This window comes from Talaromyces stipitatus, genomic scaffold (assembly GCF_000003125.1).
Source record: "Talaromyces stipitatus ATCC 10500 scf_1105507295527 genomic scaffold, whole genome shotgun sequence".
NCBI lineage: Eukaryota > Fungi > Ascomycota > Eurotiomycetes > Eurotiales > Trichocomaceae > Talaromyces > Talaromyces stipitatus.
Genome location: NW_002990114.1, coordinates 3,484,760 through 3,504,903, shown reverse-complemented (window position 1 = coordinate 3,504,903; position 20,144 = coordinate 3,484,760). Strand labels below are relative to the sequence as shown.

At 46.1% G+C, this 20,144-nt stretch overlaps 5 protein-coding genes across 5 annotated transcripts, besides 1 other annotated feature; 2 read left to right on the top strand and 3 right to left on the bottom strand.

Moving 5' to 3' along the window:
• Positions 1-216: 216 nt before the first annotated feature.
• TSTA_093170 (HEAT repeat protein (DRIM), putative) lies at positions 217-8,134 on the top strand (the record flags this gene model as incomplete). The annotated part of the gene is made up of 2 exons (XM_002478989.1): positions 217-1,574; positions 1,633-8,134. The coding sequence occupies 2 exons, from the start codon at positions 217-219 to the stop codon at positions 8,132-8,134; spliced, it is 7,860 nt and encodes a 2,619-aa protein (XP_002479034.1).
• Positions 8,135-8,379: 245 nt separating this feature from the next.
• TSTA_093160 (mitochondrial import protein Zim17, putative) lies at positions 8,380-8,988 on the bottom strand (the record flags this gene model as incomplete). Its single annotated transcript, XM_002478988.1, has 2 exons — positions 8,380-8,633; positions 8,679-8,988. The coding sequence occupies 2 exons, from the start codon at positions 8,986-8,988 to the stop codon at positions 8,380-8,382; spliced, it is 564 nt and encodes a 187-aa protein (XP_002479033.1).
• Positions 8,989-9,455: 467 nt separating this feature from the next.
• On the top strand, positions 9,456-12,113 carry TSTA_093150 (SCF ubiquitin ligase subunit CulC, putative; the record flags this gene model as incomplete). The annotated part of the gene is made up of 4 exons (XM_002478987.1): positions 9,456-9,497; positions 9,573-9,956; positions 10,012-11,882; positions 11,939-12,113. 4 exons carry the CDS (start codon positions 9,456-9,458, stop codon positions 12,111-12,113), a joined length of 2,472 nt encoding a protein of 823 aa, XP_002479032.1.
• A 348-nt stretch (positions 12,114-12,461) lies between these two features.
• TSTA_093140 (GINS DNA replication complex subunit Sld5, putative) lies at positions 12,462-13,372 on the bottom strand (the record flags this gene model as incomplete). The annotated part of the gene is made up of 2 exons (XM_002478986.1): positions 12,462-13,115; positions 13,190-13,372. The coding sequence occupies 2 exons, from the start codon at positions 13,370-13,372 to the stop codon at positions 12,462-12,464; spliced, it is 837 nt and encodes a 278-aa protein (XP_002479031.1).
• Positions 13,373-14,706: 1,334 nt separating this feature from the next.
• Positions 14,707-16,522, bottom strand: TSTA_093130 (cell cycle control protein tyrosine phosphatase Mih1, putative; the record flags this gene model as incomplete). Its single annotated transcript, XM_002478985.1, has 4 exons — positions 14,707-15,823; positions 15,877-16,093; positions 16,145-16,212; positions 16,269-16,522. 4 exons carry the CDS (start codon positions 16,520-16,522, stop codon positions 14,707-14,709), a joined length of 1,656 nt encoding a protein of 551 aa, XP_002479030.1.
• Positions 16,523-16,911: 389 nt separating this feature from the next.
• Positions 16,912-16,983: a sequence feature (CT-rich).
• Positions 16,984-20,144: the final 3,161 nt, after the last annotated feature.

The window sequence follows — 20,144 nt, the reverse complement described above, 5'->3', positions numbered from 1 at the left end:
AAGGAGCGGATGCCGTTATTGGAGAATACGAAATTATCACGTGATTCTCCGCGGCCCTTTTTCACCAAAGAGGACTAGCGCAGCACGATAAGCGGTAAAACATTTCTCCTGATCCGACAACATTTTTTTATTGATAGCGACTGCCTCAAGTGAATATCAACATGCCATAGGACATACGCCCGCTGCTACTCGCGGTCGCCTCTCTATTTCCCAACAATGGTGGCACCTTCATTAAGCTTGCGGGGAAAGCCTGCGAAGTTTCTGAAGAAGGGCACCGAAACAACAAAGTCTCATCGCTTCGAGACATTCTCGCAGCGAGTGTCGAAATTAAAGATCGACCCGATTCACCGTGTACGAAGAACCGGTTTTGGCGAGGAGGATGGCGAGGATGATGAAACATTCTCTCACTTCCGATCCTCTTTGGATCACTGGAGCGAGATGAATCTGTCGGAATTCTTTACAGATTTTGTCCGTCGTGTCAATCCTCTATCGGAAAACCTCCCGCAGGTGCTATACCATGAAGAGAAGATTATGGCTCTATTGGTTGAGTTCATCGATAAGAGAGACAAATTATCGATCGAGCCACTGTTGAGTTTGTTGTCACAGTTCGCCAGGGATTTAGGTGTGCGGTTTGAGAAACACTTCGCGACTAGTGTCACTCTGGTCGCATCCGTCGCGGCCACTCATGCAGATGTCGAAGTCATAGAATGGAGCTTTACGTGCCTCGCTTGGATATTCAAATTTCTCTCTCGCCTTCTTGTGCCGGACCTTCGCCAGCTTTTGGGCATAATGACTCCCTACCTCGGAAAAGAACGCCAAAAGCCATTCGTTGCTCGATTTGCGGCCGAGTCCATGTCCTTCTTGATTCGCAAAGCAGGACTTGTGTACCATAAGAATAAAGCACCCTTGAACCGTGCCATATCATTCTTATTCCAAGATTTACGCAACTCGACGGAGTCCCGCAGTCTCCAGACCTATAAGGAGGGCTTGATGGTTATGTTCTCAGAGGCCATCAAGGGGATTAAAGGGGGCCTCTATTCAAATGCCTCGGACATTCTAAAATGTCTGATAGAAAACGCCACCGTCAATGACGAGGTCCAGTTCTCGTTAGCTGAAGAAGTGGTCTGCGGTGTTCTCACAAGCATCGTTCACGCCACGACGTCTGAGACATTTTCAGAGCTCTTGAAAGTTGTGTGCGCGTACGTTGAAGTAGGCAATTCGGCCAATAACGTGCCTCATTTCAAGTTGTCTTCACATTTGATATTTGTCTGTGTAACTACTCGAAAGGCAACACGAGTCATAAACTGGAAAGATGTTCATCAAAGCTTGTTGACTTTGTTACAGAGGGCTCTGAAAGGATTGGACGCTCATCGTGATACTCTCCCTCGAATTCTTACTTCAGCTGCTTATGCTTTGCAACTCTCACCTATGGACGAAATGATGCCTTTTATGCGACCAATCATGGAAGTTATATCTGACGAACGTTTGGCACCTTACTTCTTGTCTTTTTGCTCAACTTTCTCCCAGTTTGGGTCTGAGAGATTTCAGATCGTTGTCCTGCAATATTTTCAACGGTAAGAGCATTTGGCTTCAATTTGACATCCCAGACTTTCGCTAACCTACAAGATCTAGGTTCCTGAATTCCTTCTGGAAGACTAAAGAGGAAGATTTATGCTTATCACTCATTCAGCTGGAGGAAGTCGGCTGTGTTACTTCCCAACCTTCACGACCAGGGTTCGTTGCTTGTCCGACTGAGTGGAGAAGTCAGATCCTCGAAAAGCTAAACAAGCCTGGCCCGTTGGTAGATGAAGCGGCAATGCTCAATGCTTATACCAAACTTGGTGCGGCAATTTCACTTTCTAATGATGCTACTGTTCTTCCGCAGATAGTGCAGGCGCTGCATAAGCTGGTGACAAAATCATTAGATGAATCGGCTTCTGACGCTCGGCCACTTGATATATTCTCAAGTGGACAAGGGTTTCAGACATACGTCTTTCTTGCGGATCAATGCGATTCCCTGGATAGATCGCTTTGGCAGTCGATATCGAAGGCAGGGCCCCGGTTTATTCGTCAAATACCTTTTCTAGAGGCCACACTGAACTACATAACACGCCTACCCGACCTGATCACCGAGAGCAAAGAGGATTTGGATTCTCTTGCCAGCGGCCTCATTGACAATCTTACATCACCCTCTCAGCCTTTGAGATTGCTTTCATTGAAAATACTACAGGAATTAATCAAAGCGACAACTGGGGATGCACAAAACACTATAGGCATTACAATCGAAATAGAAGAAAGCGAGTTGTCCTTGCAAACCTCTCGATTCTTATCAATGCAGGTCCGCAAGCTTGGCTTACTATACCCGCAAATCGTCTCTCATAGTTGGCTTAGCAAATTAGTGCCCAAATTCTGCTTTGGTCTTTTCTCCAAGAAATTGGGACAACTGTGGACTGATGCTGCGGAAACCCTGAAAAACATTAGCCAACATGCCGCTGGAGAAGCTGTCGTCACCGAGTTGTGTATGCTCTGGTTGCAGCATCACGCTGATGATACCAATGATGAGCCTACAGAGGAGGAGCCTGGGAAGATTTGGTCTGACTTCAGATGCGACAATGCTTTGAAGATTGAAAGGATACTCGAAGCTAGATTCGAAAGAGTTCAAGTCTCCAAGGAAGCTCTCATAGAAAGCTTCAATACCAACCATAAAGCCTCCGACCTGATCCCCGTGACCGCCAGAGCTCGCTCGTTACAAGTCCTACATGTTATTCCCGAATTGGCTGAAAAGCGTTCCCGACAGATTGTTCCCCTTTTCCTTAGGTGGGCTTCTACTGAAACGGATAGCGGGACCGTTGATTCAAACCCCTCCGAGGCTGTCGGCGTCGAGGAGGCCGCTCCGAAGTGGGCTTATAAGGATCGCCTAGCACTACTTGGGTTGTTCGAAAAGTTCATTAATCCACGTTCTCTTTTCAAATCTTCGCAAGTCTACGATGCACTTCTTAGTCTTACCGCACATGGAGATTCTGCGGTGCAAAAGTCTGCACTCAAAGGTCTATTTACCTGGAAATCACCTGGTGTACGTCCATACGAGGAGAACCTAATTAACATTTTGGACGAATCACGATTTCGCGAAGAGCTCTCAGTTTTCGTTCATATTGATGATGAAGATAGCAAGATTGAAAAGGGTCACAAACCAGAGATTCTTCCTATTCTTCTACGGCTGCTCTACGGTCGTATGATTTCTAGGGCTGCTTCTAGTTCAGGTTCTGGCGGACAAACCGGAAGGAGGAAGGCCATTCTTCGTATCCTTGCCCAAATGTCTGAGCTAGACTTTGAACTTTTTGTGCAGATTGCATTTGGCGTTCTGTATGACTTGAACCTATCAAAGGCAGGCTACATTGATAATAAATCTTTCAACTTGGAGTTAGCAAGCGAGCGGAAGCAGGTTGGTTTTCTCAAGATGGTCGAAACAATGCTAGAGACTCTTCAGAGCCGCATGCATGCATATGCCGTTAAGTCGATGGATGCGGTGACCTACTGTCTCGTGCGAGCCTCTCGCCTACTGGCCCTGGATTCACCGGATCTGGAAAGTAAAGCCGCAGTACTGCGAGAGGTTCGTAGCGTGGGTATTCGCTGCGCTAGTATGATTTTCTCTATTGCTCCAGATATCGACTGGACACCGTACGTGGGCTTGCTATTCACCGAAGTCATCAATCCCAGGCTAGAGAATTTCGCCATCGAAAACGCGCAAGGAGTCTCTGTCTTCCATCGACTTTTCCATGAATGGGTTTCTGCTCCAAAGTCTATTTTCTACTTGACGCGTTTCAGTAGAGATGTGATACCCGCCGTCATCGACACATTGACTGTGCCATCTGCCCGAGATGATGTCAAGGTTTATATTCTAGAGCAAATTATACAGCCTATTATCAATCACTCTACTGGTCGTACGATTGAGGAATCTGGAGGAATGAGCGATATTTCCCCCAGGACGATACGTGAAGAGATACTCGCACCATATGTGGACCGCATTCTAGCCCATGTCGGCAAGCTCTTGCAATCAAACCCTACCCGTCCAGTTCTGGTTTCTGCTGTGGAAACCCTATCTTTGATAGCACCATGTGTGGAGACGTCGGCTGAGATTGCTAGCCTCGTGCGTATATCGACATATCTTCTACGACAACCACAGGACAAGATTTCGCCCAAGACTAAGTCGGGATTACTGTATTCTTTAAAGCATTTCATACCTTTGGCGTCGGTAGAAGAGGACCCTTCGTTCGCTGAAGAAGTATTCTTCACGGTGTCATCTCTGTTTGACTATTTCAAAGATGAACAGAACCGAAACGTTTTGTCTGCTGTTCTGCATGAATTTGCTAAACATGACGCTGACCTGAAGGAAGTTAGCATTCTCTGTGCTGACCTCAATGCTGTTGACACATCCAAGCTTGACAGCATTGACTATGATCGTCGACTTGCTGCTTTCAGAAAGATTAACGAAGATTTATGGGAAAGTCTAAGCCCTAAACAATGGCGTCCTCTTCTGTTCAATATGCTTTATCATGTCAAGGATGAACACGAGCTTTCCATAAGATCAAGCGCTTCACATGGGATTAAACGATTCATTGAGAGGGCTGCAGACGGCGAGGCAAACCAATCGAGCTTTGCTGCTCTCAGAGATAGTGTGCTTCTACCTGCTCTCCAGAATGGTGTACGTCAACGCTCCGAACAAGTGCGGTCAGAATTTGTGACAGCTTTGGGCCACTTAGTCAAGCTCAATCCCACTCTAGCAAGTGTTCAAGACCTGCATGTGCTGTTGGTTGCGGGAGACGAGGAAGCTTCATTTTTCAACAACATTCTCCACATCCAGCAGCATCGACGTATGCGTGCTTTGCGCAGACTTGCAACTGAGGCCGCGAGCGGGAAGATCGACTCTTCCAATATAAGCTCGGTCTTCTTCCCTCTGGTGGAACACTTTGTATTCCATATAGCAGAGGACGAGACCGCTCATAACTTAGCGGCTGAGGCTGTTGCAACGCTAGGTGGATTAGCTGAGTGGCTGGAGTGGAATCAATTCCGAGCCATATTCCGTAGGTATCGAGCAAATATGACAAGCAAACCAGAGGTCGAAAAGAACATGATTAGGTTGCTTGGCCGTATGACTGATGCTTTGTCAGCTGCCTTCATTCAGCGATATCCCAAATCAAGCTTTGAGGGTGCAATGGAGATCGACGATTCTATGTCAGATCAACCTAGTAAATGCCGCCTAGCCTTGACACTACCTGCACCAGCAAAAATTGCGACGGAGCTGACTACTCACTTCCTACCCTTCTTAACGGAGTTTGTCCATCATAAGGACGAAGCGCAGATGAGTCTTCGTCTCCCTGTTGCTGTTACCAGCATCAAGTTGCTCAAACTCTTACCGGAAGAAGATATGGCTATTCGGCTGCCGGCAGTTTTGTTGGACGTTTGCTACGTTCTGCGAAGTAAGGCACAAGACTCGCGAGACAATGCCAGGAAAACTCTCGCGGATATTGCCATTATTCTCGGCCCATCGTACTTTGGCTATATTTTGAAAGAGCTCAGAACTGCTCTAGCTAGGGGTTATCAGCTTCACGTTCTCTCTTTCACTGTGCATTCAATACTTGTTTCCACTACCGACGAGTTCGAGCAGGGCTCCTTGGATCATTGTCTTGAGCAAGCTGTCGCAATCGTGATGGATGATATCTTTGGAGTCGTTGGCCAGGAGAAAGATGCCGAGGACTATGTCAGTCAGATGAAAGAAGTCAAGAGCAGCAAGAGTTATGACTCCATGGAGTTGCTTGCTAAGAACAGCTCTGTTACGCGGCTGGGAGCACTTATAGCTCCATTGCAGATGCTCCTACGTGAGAAACTTACGGCTGTTTTGGTGAGAAAAATTGATGAGCTCTTCAGAAGAATTGGGCTTGGTCTGTTACGAAATCCTGGTGCTGAGAGCCGAGACATCCTTGTCTTCTGCTACGAAGTCATCAAGGAATCGTATAAGGATGCAAATGATGCACAGGCGCCCTCATCTACAGAGTCAGCTAGGAACCGCCGATTCCTCATCAACATGCAAGGTATGAAAAGAGGCGAGAAACGCGGAACCACTTCGTCATATCTCTACAAGTTGTCGAGGTTCTCGTTGGACGTTCTCCGATCTGTGCTAAATAAGTACAATTTTCTCCTTACCGCCAACAATGTTGCCGGCTTCTTGCCCATCATTGGAGATGCAGTCATCCAGTCCTATGAGGAGGTGAAGATCTCCGCCATGCGTCTCCTCTCGACCATCATCAAATTACCTCTTCCTGAGCTCGACCGGAATGCGTCAACCTATCTTGCTGAAGCTGTCAAGGTCATCAAGGAAGCTCCAAGCACCAACACCGAAGCAGCACAAGCTGCTCTGAAATTCATCGCTTCAGTGTTACGAGAACGGAAAACAGTGGAGTTAAGGGATAACCATCTCTCATATTTATTGAAACGTCTTACGAATGACATTGAAGAACCTGATCGCCAGGGCTTAACCTTCAACTTTATTCGTGCTGTGATGGATAGGAAGTTTCTTGTTCCAGAATTATACGAGCTAGTGGATAATATTGCGAGGATGATGGTTACTAACCAGACCAAAGCTGCTCGAGATCTAGCTCGGGGTGTATACGTTCACTTCCTATTAGAGTATCCACAAGCCAAGTCTCGTTGGTCGAAACAGCTGGCTTTCCTTGCGAAAAATTTTGATTATCAGCACCGTGAAGGTCGAGAATCCGTCATGGAAGCAGTTCATCGATTACTCAACAAGACTGGTGGAGATCTAGGTCAAGAAATCATTAGCACTTTCTTCTTACCGGTCGTGCTCGTTATGGCCAACGACGAGACTGTGGAATGTCGCCAAATAGCCGGGCTGCTTCTTAGTGAATTCTTCGGAAGAGCTGATCGGGAACGTTTACAAATCATGTTGAAACCGTTGCACTCTTGGATTGAGCAAGCAGAGAACAAACAACTCGCGAATACTGGTCTGCAAGCTATGAGGATCTTCTTCGAAACGGAAGATACCGAAAAGGAAAAGGAGGGCCGCTTCGTCGTGGAGACATTACCCGAGCTCATCAATCTGATTATCGAAGACCCGGAAAGTGAGGATTGGGAGACAGTTTATTTCTCATGGCAGTTATTCCTCAAGGTATGCAAGGCCGTACCGTCAGTTGCCTTCAGTGAAAAGTGCCAAGGTTTATGGTCCAACGTCCAAGAATCTCTATTCTATCCGCATGCTTGGGTCAAAACTTGTGCAGCAAACTTGATTGGATTATGGCTTGCAGATCTAGCGAAAACGAATGCGACTGAAGGATATGCTCATGTCCCGTTGGCCGGTAAATATGGTCTTCAGCTTGACAAAGACGGAATGATCAAAATCACCCGCGGCAGTATCCGTTCCGTACTAATTCCAGGTGTCACTGAGGAGCTTGCCATGCAGAGTGTCCGTAATATTGTCTTCTTGAGTCGATGCTTTGCTGTTAATGCAGTTGAGTTTTCTTCGAAAGAAGCTGAAGAAGCCAAAGAGGATGGGGCAGATGATGATGAAAGCGTTGCAGAAGGAGAAAGGTTCGACAATACGGAAGTCGCTTCGCCAAAGAGCCTATTACATTACATCTTCCAGCAGATATCCAGCATTCTACGTCGAGAAACGGTATCATCGAAAGCCAATGCACTTGTACCCAAGTCAGCAATCATGGCTCTTTTGGCGGCAGTTTGTCGGCATCTGGACGCCGACAAGCTTATATGCTTTTTGCCAATCATCCTTCTGCCTTTGCAGCACTTGATTGATCCAAATATCCCTGCGCCTCGATCCTCGGACCCTGACTTCCAAACAAGCTGGAAATCTTTGGTTACGAATGCTCAGGAAATTCTGGATTTGTTGCAGAAGAAATTGGGCACAACCGAGTATGTTGACCAAATGGCTCGCATTCAGGAAAATATCAGAGCACGCCGTGAGGAACGAAGAGTCAAGCGTCGTATTGATGCAGTTGCGGATCCAGAGAGGTTTGGCCGCGAAAAGAGACGTAAGAATGATAGGAAGCATGTCAAGAGGAAGGAAAGGGGACACGAATTCAGGGAGCGGAGACGAGGCTTCTAGAATGCATGCATTTTACGGCGTTACTTGTGTGAATATTTTTATGTATATAATGATCCAAGAGTGAATTGAGAAGAATGGAGGACTGTCACTAATCTATGGTCCATTATACATGAAAGCCCTGCCTGCAGCGCTGCGTAAACCCAATCCAATATGAAACCACTTTTCAAATATGTACATAAATATTACAGAGAGAGACCCGGCTTGAATTTCTCTCACCAGAAATGAGATGTTCACGTGAACACGAATCATGGTGTTTCTTTAGGAGTGGTTTCCACCGTGACCTCCGAGCTGATATCAACACCCTCCTTATTCGACCCAGCCTTGTAAACAGAGCCATCCTCCCAAATCTCCAAATCATCATTAAGAATACCCTTAGTAATCTTCATGCCCTTCGTACCCAGAATATCCTCCAACGAACTCTTCGCATCCATAAATATTCCAAGATGGTCGCTAATAACGTGGCGGGCGTGACATGAAGGACAAGTAATCAAAACGGTGCCTTTATGATATCCATGTTTTGACATTTGATGATCTGATCTCCCACCGCACGGTTTGCATGTGAATACAATACGATAAGCTGGTTCCTCAGCTCTCCGTGCAGCGTTTTGCTCCGCGTTTGCTGCATCGACAGATGCGCTCGGGACCCGGTCGGTGAGTGGTCGTAGAGATGGGTCGGCAACTGAGGAGGAGCTGGAATTGTATCGGCGAAAATTATTTGCATATATTGAGCCGGCTCTCGAAGAGAGTGGTGATGGTCTATATGCGTTGAATGGAGATGGAGTTTTGACGATGTTTCGGGGGAGAGGTCCGCTTGGGCTGCGGAGAAAACGAAGTAGGGTGGTTGAAGAGCGCATTTTATATATTGGATGCGATATTGAGATAATTGATATAAGAATCTCGGCTAGTTATCAGATCTCGTAAAAGTGAAGAGAGTGTTAGGACTAGATTGAGGTTTATGACATTGTTTTGCGCCGTCCGTGGCGGAGGCAATCTGGAGCTCCGTCAAAATTGCGACGGATCAACACTTTTTCCGCAGAGGATCGCGGAGGAGCTCGAGGTTGAGAGACGTCACTTGAGGAAAAGGAAACCCAGCACAACCTCAGTTTGTTTTCATCTCTTCTCGTTGCAGTCCCCGGTGTTTATATCAATCCCTAAAGTTCTGTTTACACCGGATGGACCCCTCTTTTTGAGATTGATCTGTATCAATCTCAAGGCTTTTACCAACTACAACCCCTCAACGGCTTTACACCCCCGCTAGCTTAAGGCTCTACCATTTTTGAACACATTTCTCTGCTCAACGCTTATATCCCCTGTCGCAAATATGGCGCTGAGGGCGAGACAAAAAGTCAGAGCACCTAGGAGGGTAAGTTATATGTTCCCGAAACACAGTCATCAGTTCGATCTCAAAAGAACTAAACTGATTTCATTCATCGCACAGGCACTAGGCAGCAGAAGCGACAACTTTGAAGCCGTCTGGGGTGTACTCGGCTCTGCTTTACGTGAAATACACACCAAAAATGCCTCTTCGTTATCGTTCGAGGAGCTGTATCGCAGCTCATACAAAATCGTGCTAATGGGCAAGGGCGATGAACTATACGAACGGGTCAAGCAACTAGAACAAGAATGGCTGAGCACCCTTGTCAGTCAGAATATTACATCTTCAATCTCCCCTGTGTTACTACTCAATATTGATCCATCGGATACTACGGATCAAGCGAATGAGCGCAGAGCTGCTGGTGAGAAATTCCTGGCAGCGATGAGAGGGGCGTGGGAAGATCATCAGCTTTGTATGGGCATGATCACGGACGTGTTGATGTATATGGTATGTTTTGCGAGTTTAGACGAATGCAACTCATAACTGATATCCTCGGCAATAGGACAAAGCGATGAACAATGACCAGAGACCTTCAATATACACGATATCTATGTGTTTATTCCGGGATCACGTCTTACGTTCGGCCATTCCAGAGAGTGACCTTAGCATATACAAAATACTCGAGTCTACCGTTCTTTTCATGATTCAGTTGGAACGAACGGGTGAAATGATCGATCGACCTTTGATACGGCATTGCATCTACATGCTAGAAGGACTCTACGAAACGCTAGCGGAAGAAGAATCGGCCAAACTATACCTTTCTGTCTTTGAACCGGCCTTTCTACAAATCAGTACCACATTTTATCAAAATGAGGGACGACGATTACTTGAGACAGCTGATGCAGCTACATTCTGCCGTGTCAGCTCCGAGAGAATATCGGAGGAGGAAGAGCGTTGTCACGCTACTCTATCGCCATACTCGGAACAGAAGGTCAAAGGTGTTATAGATGAACACTTAATCAGCAAGAATATCACCGACGTGATCAATCTTGAAGGTAGCGGAGTCAGATATATGCTGGACCACGACAGGGTCCAAGACCTTGCCAATGTCTACGAGCTCAATGCTCGAATTGATGCAAAGAAGAGCGCATTAACAAAATCCATTCAAATCCGCATTGTTCAACTCGGTAACGAGATTAACGCTGCAGCCAAGGCTTCTGCGACAGCACCTGCACCGTCAAAATCCACATATGCAGATGGCGAGAAGAAATCAGGAGAAAAAGAGAAACCCGCCGCGCCACCTGTGAATCAACAGACAGCAGCAGCAATCAAATGGGTTGATGATATTCTTAGTCTGAAGAAGAAGTTTGACGCGATATGGGAACGAGCGTTTTCGTCGGATCAAGGCATGCAAACGTCGTTTACCAACAGTTTCTCGGATTTCATCAACTCGAATAATCGTAGCTCCGAGTATCTTTCATTATTTTTTGACGAGAATCTGAAGAAGGGAATCAAAGGCAAGACTGACGCGGAGGTTGATAGTCTTTTGGAGAATGGTATTACACTATTGCGATATATCCGCGACAAGGATCTCTTCGAGACATATTATAAGAAACATCTTTCACGACGGTTGCTCATGAAACGATCGGTCAGCATGGATGTTGAACGACAAATGATCTCCAAGATGAAGATGGAAGTTGGCAATCAATTTACGCAACGACTCGAATCAATGTTCAAGGATATGGCGGTCTCAGAGGATTTGACGAACAGTTACAAGACGCACATGTCACGAGCAGCAGCTGACTCGAAGAGATTTGAATTGGAAGTTAGCGTGTTGACAAGTACCATGTGGCCGATGGAGATTATGTCAAGCTCCAAGGATGGCGATGTGCAGTTGCCTTGCATATTTCCCAAGGACGTCGATGCAGTACGACAGAGTTTTGAAAAGTTCTATCTCGATAAACATAGTGGCAGGAAACTGTCCTGGCAGGCAGCGATGGGAACGGCAGATATACGAGCGACGTTTCCCCGTGGAGATGGGAAATATGCACGCCATGATCTGAACGTATCGACCTATGCGATGGTTATCTTGTTGCTCTTCAACGACCTCCCCGTGGATGAGTCTCTTACATATGAAGAGATCCAAGCGCGTACCCGAATACCCGACCACGACCTCATCCGAAACCTACAGTCCCTGGCTGTAGCGCCCAAGACCCGCGTCCTGAAAAAGGATCCTATGAGCAAAGACGTTAAACCCACCGATCGATTTTTCTACAATCCCTCCTTCAAGAGTCAATTCACGAAAGTGCGCATTGGTGTGGTAAGCAGCGGCGGAAACAAAGTCGAGAATCAGAATGAGCGTATCGAAACAGAGAAGAAGATGAACGAAGAGCGAGGTGGCAGTATTGAAGCTGCTATTGTTCGTATCATGAAGTACGTCCCTACCACCCTTCTTCATACTGTATCCAGACTAATCTGAGATGGAATAGACAACGCAAGAAACTCGCTCATTCACAACTCATCACTGAAGTCCTTGGCCAACTGGCCTCGCGCTTCGTGCCGGATGTGAACATGATCAAGAAACGAATCGAAAGTCTAATTGATCGTGAATATCTGGAACGAATTCCAGATTCTGAGCCGCCGGCTTATGGATATGTTGCATAGTTTCATCTTTCTCGTGGTAGTTTCTCTCGTGGCGTTTGAATAGGTGGCGCTGGTTTTCCTTCACATGGCTGGACGGTATGTCTTTAGACGCATGATTCAGGCGCATGCATGACTCGTGGTGTTGGCTTTATTTTTTTCTTCTATAAATGGAGCGTTCTCTGGGCGTCTGGAAGTTTCATTAAACCTTGATACCGCAGCTGAAAACTGTACATATGTACCACAACCCTGAATCAATCATGCCCTATGCACCAAGTACAATATACTTAGCCCTATATGCAACCCATCCTATTCTTTAATGTATATATATACCGAAACTCCATTCCAAAATGCCCAGTATCATGGATGATTCTATAAAACTTCAACATCGCCCCTCTCCCAAGCTTTCCGAACACCCTCCCACCTTCCCACCCAAACCTCCCCCATCCTCATAATCTCCCCTTCCCTCTCCTGATCATATATCTCATCCGCGGGTACCATGATAGGCACCTCAGGAACCAAACATCTCACCAAAACAACTTCCCGCATATCCGGGCCCTGAATCATACTCGTCCCACCAGCATTATCATCTAATCGTCTTAATTGAGGTGGAAACGAAGCCAAAAAGCTAAGTCGGTAATGTGATGCGAGTAGATATTGATGTGAATAGAGAAATTGCGCTTCTGAGGCTGATAAAGGACTCGTATCGTTGGATGTTGCGTTGGCAGGGTTGGGTAGGGTATCTTCCGTCCTAATCCCTCCTACTTCGGAAGTTTCACTCTGTAGCGTAGAACTTGGCGACGGCGCAGGGGGGGATATAAGAACGAGATAATGCATCGCGAATTTCGTGATTTTGGATAATCGTTGTCGCAGATATGATCGAATCAAGTACTGAGTTCGCGATAGATCGGTTTGCAAGATTGATAGTTTGAGGTTGAGGGTATTATTCTTATTATTGCCAATATTATCGACGTGATTATTTGAGTTTTCGTATGATGATGCTGTGAGATCTTCTATATTTTCGACCTGTTACTGCGAACCCCTCTTGTCAGTTCTCTTTTTTCTTGTAGAGATTAATGTTCTAAGGGAAGGAGGAGGACCTGCTTCCGGACCCTCTCCATCATTCTATCCATTAATTGTGCCGGCCAAGGTAATAATTCTGAGACCGCGCGTTCTGCGACCCATAGGCGCGTGAGGTGTTGGTGGTCACTAGTCACGGATTCGGGGGATGTGTAATTGTCGCGGTCGACGGAGGCGAGGATGTCGTCTATGTCCATTGTCATTGTTGTGTCAGGATCCGGTGGTATATTAGTGAGGTTTAGTCAAGGTCGAGCAGGTGTTTTAACTCATTGTGGTTGTGCTGTGTGGTGTTTCGTGGCTTTTGCATAATGTGGAGTAGGTAATGGCTGGTGGGGAGATGTACCTTTTTCAGTGTGGAGCTCACTAGTAGCCCTATCACTCATCCATATTCCATAGATCCCATACTGATTGATACAGGGCAAATTGCTACGTCCAAAACTACATGAAGTAAAAATACTATCATGGCTCAAGCTACATACACACATCCACTGCTGCATACATACTCAAGCATCATAGCTCGAGAAACAACTTCCCCTCCTTTCAACGCCTTCTCTCCTTCGTTTGCAATGCATATGTACAATTCTTCTTTTTTGTGTGCGTACACGTCCAAGAGTGATTAACGAAAATTAGAATGCGCATATCGTGGAGTTACACATTTGATGAAACAAAGAACAGAATCTTTTTCCTCCACAATAAGGCAATATTAGAACAAAAACACGGACAAAAATGTCAGAAGGAGTCGTAGAGCTCGGACAGTGCTGTCGGTATTTGTTTGTTGTATGGTTGAAAAACGGGTACCGAGAAAGAGCGTACAAAGGAATTTAAGTGATTTGCTGATTTTTTCGAGTTCGATTAAAGGAGTAGACTTCAATAGGTCGCACAGAAGAGGAAGGCGGAACAATCCAGTAGTTATATGCAGAGATCGTCCGATGTTTTCAGCCAGTACCGGATGTTTTGTGCTGATAGTTTGCTAATCTTTGAGGAATTCGTCACATAGGAAAAGAGAGTGCAAGTCGCACATTGTTGTAGGGAGTATGTAATTCGATCGAGCCGAGGGGTGTATGTCAACTGATCGCGTTTTGTCATGGCAGGGTCAAATTCACATAAGAAGATAAGTAATAGAAAAGAAAATAGGCTGGCTCGAAGACAATCAGTCGTGTCGTAAAAGAAGTAATCGTGCCTAGGCACTGAAGAAATCAAAATAGTACAAAACCGAGTTGCGCCTGGGGTATCGAAAACATTGTATGAATAATCGTCTTATACAATGTAGGTAAATTCTTCCTTCGGTCGAGTCGAGGTTGGTGTATCGATACATGAGACAAAGGTGAGGCGAGACGATGATTCGGTCTTGAAATCCGAAAGGTCGAAAAATGTAGAGAGAAAGAAAGCTATAAAAGAAGGAAAAGATAAGGATAGACATGACAAGCATGATACACTTCAGTAATAGCGTGAAGCGATTCGACAATTAGCATAAAACCGTAAAAGGTAGTCAACCCATCAAGGGCGACAATCGCGTTTTTTAGTCGCTGGTCTATGGCTAGTATGAAAGCATACGACGACCAGGCATACGACCAGCGTCAGGCGCTTCAAAAGGCGAATCCAGGCCTCGAACTCGATCGTTGTTGCTGCTTCGGCAGCGTCCTGTCGGGCTGTCTTCCATCTGAGGAGACTGTTGTCCAAAAGCAAATGTCTGAGCGCGGATAAACTTTGATCGTTGTTTGACTCTTCCAAGCCCTCGTTCGCAAGCAAATTCGTGTTCCTTGGATGTCATTTCCACATAGTTCTGGGGATGGCAGAGATCGCGGTGCTGCGCAAAAAATGCACTGTATCCTCCGTCCAGAATGTACATTTCAGGAAAAGTCAAGTTGGGGTAACGTTCAATGTTATAAGCTCGGTCTTTGTGGCGGATAAACGATGCCATAATCGGAGCCCGATGGGCAGAGTATTCGCAGTGGAAAATAAGAGTTGTTCCCGGTTTGGGGTCTTCAAAGAGCCGGCCGGCCAGAACCTCCTTGTCATTGAAATTGACCGCTCCAGTGATGTGCCCGCCTTCGTACTCATATTCAAATCGACAATCGATAATCATGAGGTTGTCATAACGGTCGCTGTATTTGCCATCCAAGATGTCAACCAATACACCCTTTTCAATGCGAGGAAGACTATCAGGCTGGTCCGCAGGTACAAAATGTGGAAGTTGAAGAGTATGAGCAGGCTCTTCATCCATAATTGATGCTAGTGTAGGCTCAGGGACCACATTCGGCTGTTTCTGGCGAACAATGTCCTCTGGGTGTTCAAACATACTAAGAGATCTCCTGCATTGCTTGCGCGGACGCATAAAGGGGTTTCCACTAGCGTTCTTACGGACTGCACTGGGCACTGGCGATGCAGAACCACTATTACGACCATATAGAGGTTGTCTTAAGCGAGGACCAAGCAAATTCGCAGATGAACCTTTTCCCGCGACCCGTTCCTGTGGCGGCGACGACTCATTGAACATGTCCGCTAGAGACATTGAGTTCGACAGGCCACTACTTCCGTTACCGAACTGAAAGGGAGGGCATTGGCTTTCGGGTGATACTTTTTTGACTGCGGTTTGTGTGGAATAGGCCTTAGTGCGAAGGAAAGATGGGCGTAGGAGTGGTGGGCGCCTACGTCTAGATCAAATTTTAGTAAACAATGACTGCTCAACAAATAAATCATATCTTACTCTTGAGGAACAGCAGGCTGATCATCTTCCATCGGTGAAGCCTGCAAGGAGACCCCTGTGCTAGTGCTAACAGTTGATTCCGAATCAGGAGTTGGTGATTGAAGAACCAGGTCTGTTGTTGGAAGATTGTACGGAAGTTTATGAGGAAGAGGCGATGTCTCCATGATATCGGTCATAGGAGAAGATTCCGGTAATGGGGGTGTAGTCATCATTTCATCTGCAAATGTTTAGCATGAATACTCATACAACGTCCAGCAAATGGTCTCACCGCGTCCTCCATTTCCACCGAATATGTTTGCCGAAAACAAAGATCGACGAGGGGTGGCTAGTTGTGGGCTATTAAAGTCACGGATTAAATCCAATTCTTAGAAATCATTTTCTGGTTCACTTACCTCTGGTCGATATGGAAATTCTGAGACAAATCAGCAGCTAAACTGGCGGCCGGCGAAGGACCTGTGAACTGTTTGACATTGAAATAGTCCGAAGTAGGAGCCTTCTTCATGGACAAGTCCTTGAAATTGAAGCTGCTGGGCCCAAATCCGCCAATTCCTCCTAGAGACCGAAATTTGGAGCCCTCGTTTGCAAAGCAATGACCAAACATCACTGAGGGAGGCTGCATTGCAGCTAGAGGCGACGAATGCTCCATGTTGAGTAGGTAATAATTTATCCGTTCAGCTCAACTGGTTGTTCTTGTTATCCCGCAGACTGATCATCCAAATGACGTGGGACGAATTTTTGTCTTCCTCCAAAGAGACGACGGATAGGAATTGTACCCAAACAGCTCAATTTTTTGTGTCTTCTTCCTTTTCGATTCCGTACGTCCGTACGGAGTTTTTTCCAACGCAGTTCTTCCAACGACGTTCTCCAAAACGTAAGGAAGCGAGGTGACGGTACGATGGATACGAGGGTCCGGTTCAGAGAGACATTGTTTCCAACGCAGAAGAAGTAGCCCAATTCGTAAGTGATCGTAGATATCATTCGGCAGCGAGCTCGACGATAAATGCTGTAATCGACGGTGGAGAGTCAATCTGTCGTGAGAGAGATCGGAACGAAGAGTACGACAGAGGAAGAGAAGGTAGAGAGATTGAGGAAGAGAGAGAGAGAGAGGATGTAAGAAGTCGTGGCGGACAATGGACACCAAGATGGATGAAGAAGAAAGCGAGAGAGAAGAGAAAGGAAGAAGGAATGTTTGAAAGGGAAGTAGGAGTTAAAGAGAGAGGTGAAGCTGAAGAGGAAGAGACTTGTTGTTGCAACGGGCAACGGAGAGAAAGGTCAGAGTGGGGAGGATCTCCAACTCGCTGCCAGCTGCTTCAGGCATACTTCGTAACTTACGTATTTCTTTACTGTACTTGGTTACAGAGTATTAGGGTTATTATCTATATTGTGCTGCTCTAATTTCTCTCTACTGTCTAGTTAATGGAGTCATATGTAGTTACATGTAGAGATACTGTATCTTCTCTCTATCGCCAGTACAGAGTATAAAGTAAAGTAAAGTTAGGAGTCGGCAGATTCATTGATTTACATAGCACAGGCTGGCAACAGGTCACAATCTTTTATTGCTTAGAGACTGCTTAACTAGCAGCTAGCTAGCTAACTCCAAGTCCTAATAGTCTAACACGTTCCCAGCTGCAGTCCTCGGCGCCTATTGGGCCCATCCCACGTCATCTACATAGCTGGGCTCAGGCAAGGATCAAGCATGTAAGGCATTATCCTGTTTCTCTCAGAGTTTAACCTTTACTGATAAATAGTTAGCTACTCCCTTGTACCGGTTTAAAGTATTAAAGTATTCTCCTTGCACTGAAGAATCCCTGTCTTCCAACCCTAACCCCATAATCTGTACGTACAGTCGTTGTACAGTCGTTGTACACTCACTGTACATACAGCCTTGGATGGAGTACAAGCGTACTATCAAACAGACTATCACTGTAGTAACGATAGCCAGCTAGTCAGATTAATGAAAACTAGTCAAACGCCAGCCAGCCAACCACCGAGCGATAGGGCAGAGGGAGCGAGGCTAGAACCAACTCAGTCAAGACCGGATAGGCGCTGCTCGAGCAACAACCGCCGACTGACTTGCTGACTTACACGGGCTAACACAGTTTCGGCGGCTTACTACGCTGATTATTGGCTTTAGCTTTGGTTTCCTCTTGTATGGACTCCGGAGTAATTGTCGCAGTGGTTGGTTGAATCAAGGAGGATGAGTTCCATGGAAGGAAATACCCGACATTCATTCAGTACATACTTTCACTCTATATATAGTCGGAAAAGAGCAGAATAGAATCAAAGCAAAGAATTTCTTTCTACCTTGTCTTTCTTTTCAGAATCTTTCATACAACGAAATACGTACAGCATACGGAGTTCTCCGTACTATTGTACTCCGTACAGAATGAGGCGGCTTGGTCAACCCGGCAACAGAACAGCGAAACTTTGGTTCAGTCGAAAATTTTTCTTTTCTTTCTTTCTTTTGGGGATTTTTCTTTCCGGCTTCTTTAATTTAAATTGGATTTCTTTATGACAGGATATAAATACCTAGACAAGTGTCCGTTTTGCTGCGACAATTTTGCGACATGTTTTTTCGCTTGTTTGTTGGACTACTTTCTTAGGGTACGGTACTTAAGGGTCGGAGAGGATGGCTTCGTGCTGGGAGAAATGTATGGAGATCAATGTTGGATTCAGCAATTACTTTTAGAGTTCAAACATGTGGGCTTTTAACGATCTTCATTCTAACTAAGTACTACTCTCGCTTGTAGCTACATACATAGTACGTAGGTTGTGACTTCCTGCTCGTTAGGGTATGTACTTGAGGCTCACCTCGAAATCCATCTCCCTTATCTGATCATGAGGAATCCCACAAGACTAATCTGCCCAAATCGACGATTACTACATAGTCGTACCCACTCGTCCATCCTCTCCGATCCGTACTTGTTTACGGAGTAGCCGAGCTAAAAAATTTTCTTTCCTGCTTCTCGTCGTCTGCCGTCTCCACACGCGATTCCCGTGCCTTGGAGTTGGAGTCTTCGATCGAAAGAATGATAATAGATCGCATACGTCTTCACCTGTTGTTAACTATGTGAAGTAGTATGTCTGGATGCTACCTTGTATCCATCCTATGCTACTCGGACATCACCTCGAGCCAGTGTTTATCATGTTTAGCCGAGAAGGAAGACAAGAAAACACGTTTAGATACCTTGATTGGATGATGAATCACAGAAAGTCGCATCGCATCTGCATGAGAGTAGACGATCGGATCCATCAGCCCAGCAGCTCATGAGTACGGCATGGCGTGAGATCATAGATGCAAGAGCAAAAGCAAGCCATGACATCGGCGATGGAAATGGCGAGCATCGGTGACTCCGCCGACGCGCTGGGGAGTGGCTTGTACGTACCTGATAACCCCGCACTAACAGTAATCATCAATTTAGTAGTCCGGATATCGTGGATCATGATATAGCAGTACTCTCTATGTTTCGTTGCGATTTGAAGAACCGGAGCGCATATGTTTGACAGCCGTGCGATGATTATCCGCAGAACTGCGGTGTGACACTGTGAATGAATAGACATGTTTAGAACACATATATAACAGGGTATTCCCTGCCGTCGCAGACTGCTCACTGCAGCAGTATAGGCATAGGAACCGAAGAGCCCAGCGGCCGCAGTCCATTCAGCTCAGCCTCCTCAAACTCTGATTGACCCATCACGCCAGCTGACTCACAGCGGTTAAGCCTTATGGGACTTGTTACCGCGTTGATTGATTGGTCAACGACGGGGATCTTGCGCCATGTGTTTGGAGTTTGTTCGTGCTAGGGAGTTTATATCTTTAGAACGTAAGCAGGACCTCGGTCTTTCACTCTTTGGCCTGATAAGTGTCTCGACTATCACGCAGATGAGCCAATCACAATCTCAAGTCACACAGGATTATCGTATCGGACTGCATTCGACAAATTCGATCACTGCATTAGCCAATTACCACCTGATATGCTCATAGTGAATAAATTAAATCATTGTTCCCCACTAACTGGGCTGTCGTAGACATCGACTCCGGTGTTTCGAAGCTGAAATTCCAACACAACCTATTCCGCGGGTTCCGTTCGGTTGTCGTAAAGAGTATTTCCTGTACCCCTCATGACATTGACCATAGCCAGCTGAAACGGTTATCCTTGTCGAGAGGACGAAAAGAAGCTGAAAAGGAGACCCGCGTCGTGCCAAGATGTAAACAAAGGCCAAAACGCGACCAGGATGCCAAGTCCCGTGACTTCTGCCTCGTGTAC